Here is a 10,069-nt window from a genome sequence, read left to right as displayed (position 1 = left end):
AGGTGGGGGAACCACGGCATTCCTCAGAAGCTGCATCTGTGGGGCAGGCTCTGTCCTCCGTGAACTGGGGCATAGCCTAGCTCCCGCAACCCTTTTGCCCTGAGGCGCCATCTTGGGAGCAAGGAACAAGTGATTCTACCCCGCGAAGGTTCGAGAAGGTTCCTGGGGGGCTTCAGGGGCTTTCCACTGTGGAAGCACAGCGGGGACGGAAGCTCCCTGCAGGAAGCAGCGCTGAGGTCGACTGGCTCTGACCTGGGCTCTCTGAAGAGAGAAAAACTCAATCCTTGGTCAGGTCCAAGAGCTCCAAAGACCCCCAATCCTCACTCATCTCCTGACAAAAGAACTTGCGAAACTACCGAGGCGCCACACTTTGGCTGGGGATTGTGAGGAAATTGGTTGAGGAACGGAATGGGACGCCCATGCCGCTTCGCCAGCACTTGCCAGGCGTTCCGTGGGGCCGCATTCCCTCTGAAAGGCCGCCGCCACCGCCTCCGCTGCAGCTACAGCAGCAGCAGATCCTACCGAGTATCCTCGCTCACCAGTCTGCCTAGTCCCCAACTGCGCGCCCGTGTTGTGCGCATGCGCAGATCGCCCGCACGGCCGCCCCGCGCAGGCGCCATGGCCATTTCCGGGATCTGTCAGCCGCTCCCTCTGGGCTTCCGTCCTCCGCCCGCGCCCGCCGGAGCCTGTTCGCGTCGACTGCCCAGAGTCCGCGAATCCTCCGCTCCGAGCCCGTCCGGACTCCCCCGACTCCAGGTAACGTCTAGCAGAGGCAAGCGTCTCACCCTGTCGGCCTCTCTTGTCCCGGTCTCGCGCCCGACTTGGACCCGCGGGGCCGGTGAGGTGGGGGCTTAGGCCGCGGGGCCCCGAGGTTGAGGCGCGGCCGGGTCTCCCTGCTGGGGCCTCCTGAGGGGGCGGGGATCCCCTTTCTCCGTGGGTTTCCTGGAGCTTCTCTCAGGATGTTCAGGCTCCTAGCCGCCTCCGATGCCAGAATTAACAACCTATTCTGCGCCCCCAGGGTCCTGATTGCACCTCTGCTGGGGACATTTGTCACCGTCTCTAAAATTGTGTCAAGCAGGAGGATCTCTCCTAATCGGGCGTCCCGCGGGACCATTCATCTCCTTAGCGTCTAGAGTTGATCCCTGTATACAGTAGGCGCCCATAGGATGTTTGCCTTCTCTCTAGGACAGCCCTCAATCCTTCAGTTACTGGGGAACCTTTCCGATTTCGAGAAAAATCTTCTTCCGAGTTCTTTCAGATCGCCCTGCAAGAGTACCGTCTTCCCCCAAGTCAAAATCGCACCCTTCTCGGCGCTCCTGTTCGCTTCGTGGAATCTTTTATGCCAGTCCTGGCACCACCACTTTGTTGGGTGATCCTGGGAAGATTGCTTCTCTGTGCTTGTTTTCCTTATATGCAATAGAAAAGATTCTTACTGTTTTGTTAAGGATCAAGTGAGCGGATTTGCATAAATTGCTTAGAATAGTTCCTGGCCTAGAGTAGGTGATCAATAAATATTAGCTATTATTACTGCCTCTGGGCGTTCTATGCATATCTGTCTTTCTTTCCTTTTTTACCTTCTCCACTCTTCCCAACCACCAACCCTCCAGACTTGAGGACTAGAATGGTGTCAGCCTTATTTATGTTTCTGTCCCCATCCCGCGGTATTTACAACACTGCTGGGAACATGGTAGGCACTTAATAAATTATAGCTTGGAATCTTTGATCATAAAGCCATCTGTTCTACTGCAGCTTTGGAACCTTCTGTCTGTGTCAACTCATAGCTTAAATTGCCGAGATTATCTTAATTCTGCCCTCTCTTCTCAATTTTATCTAGTCTTTTGGTTTTACATAGGCCCTGAGTTTTCAGGTAAAAACAAAGGAGGAGTATCAGTCAGGAAGCTGTTTTTGCCCTGTTAGGAAGTGGGTAACTGTGTAGCTGTTTTCTCCCCCAGCACCCCCCCACCCAGCCTCTACCTCCTGGGTTTAAGAGATCCTCCCACCTCAGCCCCCTGAGTAGCTGGGACAACAGGCATGTGCCACCACAGTGGGCTAATTTTCATTCATTCATTTATTCATTCATTAATTTTTCTGGAGACAGAGTCTCCCTCTGTTGCCCAGACTGGAGTGCCGTGGCGTGGTTCAAGCAATTTTCCCGACACAGCCTTCTGAGTAGCTGGGATTACAGGGTGAGCCACCATGCCTGGCTAATTTTTTTTTTTTTTTTTTGTAAAGACAAGGTCTCGATATGTGGCCCAAGCTGATCTGAAGCTCCTGAGCTCAAGCTCTCCCCCCACCTCAACCTGCCAAAGTGCTGAGATTACGGGTGTGGGCCACCACACCCAGCTTATATGGCTATTTTCTCCCATATTCGGAGTATGTATTTGAAGATCTTGTGGAGTTCATCTACTAATCACACTTAAAGGAAGGGATCATTTTGGAAAACTCTTGTTTTGGAGGGGGAGTGATCATACTTTGATCTAATTGTCTCCCAATGCTGAAACAAATCCTTCATGAAGAAGTTTAAAATGGTCTGTTGGTGAGGCTGGTGCCCGGACTGGAGCCTGTCTGAACGTTGAGGAGGGTGTGGTGACCTTGTTGGATTACTTGATATTGCTGGGTTGGGTAATGAGACTGGTTAAGTACTAGGTGAATCACGGTCTTAAAAACTGACCCTAAACTGGGGACAGAAATTCTCACTTGTGTGAATACTTTCAAGCTCCAAAGGAGTAGGGCCAAGAATTTATAGCAATGTCAACAATTATAAGCTCAGAGGAAATTAACTGCTGGGTTCTATGGTTGGTTTAAAAGCCTTGGGTCAAAGGAAGAAAGGGAACCTACTGACATGTATTTCAGAGTAGGCTCTGTACTACTTGCTTTCACATGTTGTCTCATTTAATTCTCCTTGTGATGTCAGTGGTATATCCACTTTACAGAGGAAAAAAAAATGAGATTGAGAACTATTAAGTGACTTGCCCAAGGTCTCATAGCTAGTGTGTGTCAAAGCCAGGATTCAAAGCCAGCCTTGGCTTCAGAGCCCATGGTTAGCCATACATCAGAATAACTCTATACACAGTGATAAAGAAAAGGGATGGGGGCCAGGCACAGTGGCTCATCCCTGTAATCTTAACACTTTGGGAGACTGAAGTGGGCAGATCACTTGAGCCCAGGAGTTTGAGACCAGCCTGGGCAACATAGGGAGATCCCTGTCTCTACAAAAAAATTAAAAGTAGCAGAGCATAGTGATGCATGCTTGTGGTCCCAGCTACTCAGGGGGCTGAGGCAAGAGGGTGGCTCACATTTGTATTTGTCCCCTTTTCTTCCTCTCTAGCTCTACTAAGACAAAGCTTTTCAGATTTCATTTAAACATTAACCATAGTTTAGAAATTATAATTATGATCCTATGACAGAGGTACCCTTTCTTGGTATATAATTCAGGCTATTAGGAATTTCTTCTGCATTCACTGGGTTTCATGAATGCAAGCTGTGTTTGCTAGGTACATTCTAAATTTGACAAACATGAGTGTTGTCTTGGCCTACAGACTTAAAATAGCCACATGATTAAAAAACAAGTACAGGTCTTGAGTGTATGTCCAAACATGGAACTTGAATGATATGGTAAAATTAGAAATGTACACCATTTTGTAAATGGTCACCTCTTTTGAAGTCTTTGGTACATTGCTTATAAAACTGAGTTGAAAAATGAGAAAGCCAGGCTGGGCACGGTGGCTCAAGCCTGTAATCCCAGCACTCTGGGAGGCCGAGGCGGGTGGATCACGAGGTCATGAGATCGAGACCATCCCGGTCAACACGGTGAAACCCCGTCTCTACTAAAAAATACAAAAAATTAGCTGGGCATGGTGACGCGGGCCTGTAATCCCAGGTACTCAGGAGGCTGAGGCAGGAGAATTGCCTGAACCCAGGAAGCAGAGGTTGCGGTGAGCCGAGATCGCGCCATTGCACTCTAGCCTGGGTAACAAGAGCGAAACTCCGTCCCAAAAAAAAAAAAAAAAAAAAAAGAAAGAAAGCCTTTTGTCTGCAGCTGTACTTTTCAACTGGACGTGAAACATGTACTTTTATGGCACAAAGATATTCACATCAAATTACTGATTTGCAGAGCAATTTTATTTTTAGTTAACAAATAAGCTTATCAAATGTGGCTTTTGAACTAAACCGCTTTTAATTAAGGAGATATTTTATGACACAATGTGTTATTTTGAGTAGCTGTAACTAAAATCTGTTGTGATGGAACAATTTGGAGTGAGCATCTGATATCAGAGATAAAGAGAGAAGCCTGCAGTTAGCATCTGGAAGTCTTAAAAAAAAAAAAATTAAACATTCTTATTTGAATTCATTTAAAATTTTTTAAATTGCCAATTCCTAAGCTTTTTCTTTGTGAGTCGTAGTTTGCTTTCTAGACTGTATAACAGAAAAAAGTAATGACTTAAGTATCTTCAGTCTTAGAATAGAATGTGAAATGCTGACATTTCTCTGCCAGTTCAAGATATCAGATGTTTTTTATTTAAAGTTGCACTTATCTTTGGGTTCACCCTTTTTTTTGTTTTGATACAGAGTTGCACTCTGTTCCCCAGGCTGCAGTGCAGTGGGGCCATCTTGGCTCACTGCAACCTCCACCTCCCATGTTCAAGTGATTCTCATGCCTCAGCTTTCCTGAGTAGCTGGGATTACTGGTGCCCGCCACCATGCCTGGCTAATTTTTGTATTTTTAGTAGAGACAGGGTTTCACCGTATTGGACAGGCTGGTCTCAAACTCCTGACATCAGGTGATCCACCTGCTTTGGCCTCCCAAAGTGCTAGGATTAAAGGCTTGAGCCACCGCTCCCTGCCTGGGTTTCTTTACAGTTAGCAAAGGTGCTGCTTCTGCTTTCTAACTGAGATTGATTTCTGCTTTGTCAGCTGAACTCTCATTGTTCACTTTACAACCTTCTAGTGGCCCTTCCATTCATTTCCTGCTTGCATCAGAATTCATATCTCACATTTCAGCCTCCACCCTAGGTTGACATGACTTATACTTAAGTGTGCTGAAACTTTATTTATAGTGAGGGTGTCTCCTGGAAATGATAAAGTTGAGGATAGAGGAAGGCTGGCTGCTTTTTGAAAAATGTTCCCGTTTCAGGTAATGGTTGCTTCTTCAAGTGTATCTAGATTTGGGTACCTATAAAATAGAGAATTGTATTTGATTTTTAATTTAATGTTTTGCAGATTCCTGCTTTTCATTTAGTTAGAATTGAAAGTTTAAAAAGTATTATCACAAACACCTACATACTCTTTGCTTAGATTCACGGTGTGTATATTTTCTGTCCTGAGCTATTGAAAATAAGTTACACTGGCTGGGCATGTTGGCGCATGCCTGTAATCCCCGCACTTTGGGAGGCTGAGGCAGGTGGATCCCTTGAGCCCAGGCAGATCAGCCTGGGAAACATGGCGAAACCCCATTTCTACAAAAATTAGCTGGGCTTGGTGGTGCATGCTTTTAGTCCCAGCTACTCAGGAGGCTGAGGTGGGAGTATCAGTTGAGCCAGAAGGCGGAGGCTGTAGTGAGCATAGATTGCACCACTGCCCTCCAAGTCTGGATGAGACAGCAAGACCCTGTCTCCCCCTGCCCCCATAAAAAGAAAGGAAGTTACAGAAGACATCATGATACTTTGTTCCTAAATACTTATCATCATCTTTGTCTCCTAAGAAGTAGGACATTCTCTTACCTAATGGCAATACTATTATCATAGCTAAGAACATGAAAATAATTAATATTAGTTTAAATTCTAATTTTCCCTATTGTACAAAATACATCTTTTCTGCCCGTTTTTTAAAATGTACATTATGGGCTGCACACGGTGGCTCACACCTGTAATCTCAGCACTTTGGGAAGCTGAGGCAGGAGGACCACCTGAGGCCAGGAGTTTAAGACCAGCCCGGCCAACATGGTGAAACTCTGTCTCTACTAAAAATACAAAAATTAGCCAGGCATGGGTGGTGGACACCTGTAATCCCAGCTACTCAGGAGACTGAGGCAGGAGGATCACTGGAGCCCAGGAAGTGGAGGTTACAGTGAGCTGAGATGGCACCACTCTGTCTCAAAAAAAAAATTAGATCATAATCAATTTTCACTTATCAAATTTGGTTTTCATAGCTCTCTAGAACAGTTCTCACCCTGCCTACATATTGCCTTTTTGAAATAATCCAGGCCAGTTCTTCTATAGAAGGGTGCACACCCTGGCTTTAACTATTTATTTCCTCCTTGTGTTGCTTGACTAGTTCCTTTACCCTTTATTTCTTATAAACTGAAAATTAGGTCTGACTCTTGATTGGATTTAGAGTAAATATCTTTGGTAAAGACTTCACTGGTAGGTTGACCATAGTCCCAGGTTTCTCCAGGATAGCCCTGTGACCTGTTGTGGCCACATAATTATTATTTATTTTTGCTCTCAGGAGTGTTCTGGTTTGGATGGTAATTAAGTCACTATTTATAAGTGATGATGTGTACTTCATTGGCCTCCCATCAGGAGGCCCATCCGGTTAGATTGATCCACTGCTTATGATACTAAGTTTGATCATGTTGTGATTGCCAGATTTCTTCAATGTAAAGGCATCTTTTTCTCTTTGTAGTTAGTAAGCAATCTGTGGGATGATAATTTGAGACTAGGAATATCCTGTATCCATGGTTTAAGATTCCACTGATGACCCTAAACAGAATAAATCGTACTTTAGTTGCTAGATTCTACGTTACAATGCTAGATTAATTGAGATGGTTAAATTTCAACAATGAGATCGATTTTTGTGTTTTGAGAGAGTCTCGCTCTGTTGCCCAGGCTGCAGTGCAGTGGTGCGCTCTTGGCTCACTGCAACCTCTGCCTCCTGGATGCAAGCAATTCTCCTGCCTCAGCTTCCTCAGTAGCTGGGAGTACAGACGCGCACCGCCACGCCTGGCTAATTTTTGTATTTTTAGTAGAGGCGGGTGAACATATTGGACAGGCTGACCTCGTGATCCACACACCTTAGCCTCCCAAAATACTAGGATTACAGGTGTGAGCCACTGTGCCTGGCCAGATAATTTTTTAATGGGAGGACAATGTTTTTTTTTTTGGAGACGGAGTTTCACTCTTGTTACCCAGGCTGGAGTGCAATGGCGCGATCTCGGCTCACCACAACCTCCGCCTCCTGGGTTCAGGCAATTCTCCTGCCTCAACCTCCTCAGTAGCTGGGATTACAGGCATGCACCACCATGCCCAGCTAATTTTTTTTTTATATTTTTAGTAGAGATGGGGTTTCACCATGTTGACCAGGATGGTCTCGATCTCTTGACCTCGTGATCCACCCATCTCGGAGTCCCAAAGTGCTGGGATTACAGGCTTGAGCCACCGCGCCCGGCCGAGGACAATGTTTTATTTATTCCTGAACATCTTAAGATCCTCAGACAACTTAAACATTCGTCACCTGCCACTTTAAATGCTTCTTGTTGTTGTTCATTGCAGCTTTTCTCCTTTGAAAACACTAAGAATAATGTCACTGCATCAGTTTTTACTAGAGCCAATCACCTGTCATGCCTGGAACAGGGATCGTACCCGTAAGTATTTTATCAACTTTGCTTTTGTATTTTGGTACCTTTGATACATTTCAGATTTAGACACATTTAGGGCTTACATATTTCAATATCACATGTGCAAAGAACATACATCTATTGTATACGTTCAGAAGGGAACTAAGTCAGTCCTTTGGTTTACAGATAAACTGAGGCCCAGAGTGAAGGAAGGGCTTTCCAGTGGTTACATACCAAGTTCATGCTTAGTGAGAGGACTAGGACCTAGAAGAAGCTGTTTCAGAGGCAAGCAGTTTGCTCCTGAGCTACTCAGAACAATATTAACTAGTATTTACTATGTTATTCATAATCAACTTGAGTTTCTAGTTTTCTAGCTCCAGAAAACTAGAAAGGGATGAAGAATGTTCTTAGAAGTAGGCACAGTTCAGCAAGCAAAGTGACAGATAATATAACAAGATGAGGCTGGGTGCAGTGGCTCATGGCTGTAATCCCAGCACTTTGGGAGGCCAAGGCAGGCAAATATCTTGAGCCTAGGAGTTCAGCACCAGACTGAGCAACATGGCAAAACCCTGTCTCTACAGAAAAAAAATATTTTCTCTGAGACAGAGTTTCGCTCTGTTGCCCAGGCTGGAGTACAGTGGCACAATCTCAGCTTACTGCAACCTCCACCTCCCAGGTTCAAGTGATTCTCCTGCCTCAGCCTCCTGAGTAGCTGAGATTACAGACATGTGCCACCATGCCTGGCTAATTTTTGTATTTTTAGTAGAGATGAGGTTTCACCACATTGGCCAGGCTGATCTCGAACTCCTGACCTCAAATGATCCTCTTGCCTCAGCCTCCCTAAGTGCTGGCATTTCAGGAATGAGCCTCCATGCCCAGCCCTGTCTGTCTTTTTTTATTACAGACATCATAATGGATATAAAGTAGTATCCCATTGTGGTTTTGATTTGTATTTCCCCCATGAGTAATGTTGTTGAACATTGTTTGACATGCCTATTGGCTGTCTGTATGTCTTTGGAGAAATGTCTGTTCAGACATGTCTGTTTGCCCATTTTTAAATTGGGTTATATTTTTATTGTTGAGTCATAAGAGTTCTTTATATATTCTGGCTACAAGTCTCTTATCAAATATTTTCTCCCACTCTGTGGGTTGTCCTTTCACTTCTTGGGAGGTATTCTTTGGCATGCACAATTTTTAAATTTTGAACAAGTTTCCAGGCACAGTGCTGTAATTCCAGCACTTTGGGAGGCCAAGGCGAGAGGATTGCTTGGGTCTAGGAGTTCGAGATCAGCCCAGGAAAGATAGTGAAACCTTGTCTCTACAAAAAATAAAAATTAGCAGGGCATGGTAGCACATGCCTGTGGTCCCAGCTACATGGGAGGCAGAGGTGGGAGGATCACTTGAGGCCAGAAGTCCAAGGCTGCAGTGAGCTATGTTTGTGCCACTGCACTCCAGCCTAGGTGACAGGACAAGACTCTCTTTCTTAAAAAAAAAAAAAAAAAAAAAAAAAATATATATATATATATATATATATATTATTAAATAATAAAAATACAGAAAGAGCCGGATTAGGGAGAAAAAGTCCAATTTCACTTATTTTTTTCTTTTGTTGCTTGTACTTCTGCTGTTGTATCAAAGAAACCATTGCATAATCCAGGATCACAAAAATGTGTGGCTATGCCGGTGTTTCCTTCTAAGAGTCTTATAGTTTTACTCCTTTTATGTAGGACTTTGTTCCATTTTGAATTAATTTTTGTATATGCTATAAGGTAGGTAAGATAGGGTTCCTTTTGTATATAGATACTGAGTTTTCCTTATTTATTTATTTTTGAGATAGAGTCTTGCTCTGTCATCCAGGCTGGAGTGCAGTGGTGAAATCTTGGCTCACTGCAACCTCCACCTCCCCGGTTCAAGCGATTCTTATGTCTAAGCCTCCCAAGAAGCTGTAATGACAGGTGTGCACCACCACACCCAGCTAATTTTTGTATTTTCAGTAGAGACAGGGTTTTGCCATGTTGCCCAGGCTGGCATTGAACTCCTGGCCTCACGCAATGCTCCTGTCTCGGCCTCCTGAACTGCTGGGATTACCTAGCGGGCATGAACCACCATGCCAGCCAAGATACCGAGTTTTTCCTGTACCTTTTGTTGAAGACTATTCTCTCTCCATTTAATTACCTTGGTACCCTTTTTAAAAATCAACTGACTGGCCGGGCGCGGTGGCTCAAGCCTGTAATCCCAGCACTTTGGGAGGCCGAGGCGGGTGGATCACGAGGTCAAGAGATCGAGACCATCCTGGTCAACATGGTGAAACCCTGTCTCTACTAAAAATACAAAAAAAAAAAATTAGCTGGGCTTGGTGGCGTGTGCCTGTAATCCCAGCTACTCAGGAGGCTGAGGCAGGAGAATTGCCTGAACCCAGGAGGCGGAGGTTGCGGTGAGCCGAGGTCGCGCCATTGCACTCCAGCCTGGGTAACAAGAGCAAAACTCCGTCTCAAAAAAAAAAAAAAAAAAAAA

The 10,069-nt window shown here is 45.0% G+C and overlaps 1 protein-coding gene across 1 annotated transcript in view; it reads left to right on the top strand.

The window, feature by feature from the left end:
• The first annotated feature begins 618 nt into the window (after positions 1 to 618).
• The window catches only part of ARPC1A (actin related protein 2/3 complex subunit 1A), a 36,427-nt gene continuing 26,976 nt past the window's right edge, over positions 619 to 10,069 (top strand). Inside the window, exons 1-2 of the mRNA XM_032266444.1 lie at positions 619 to 756; positions 7,491 to 7,582. Of these exons, the coding sequence (XP_032122335.1) occupies positions 7,519 to 7,582 (64 nt within the window). The 5' untranslated portion in view covers positions 619 to 756; positions 7,491 to 7,518. The remainder of the gene's footprint in view (positions 757 to 7,490; positions 7,583 to 10,069) is intronic.

The sequence above is a fragment of the Sapajus apella genome, unplaced genomic scaffold (genome assembly GCF_009761245.1).
Source record: "Sapajus apella isolate SASKATOON/1434 unplaced genomic scaffold, GSC_monkey_1.0 scaffold159, whole genome shotgun sequence".
NCBI lineage: Eukaryota > Metazoa > Chordata > Mammalia > Primates > Cebidae > Sapajus > Sapajus apella.
This window is presented reverse-complemented; position numbering and strand designations above follow the sequence as displayed.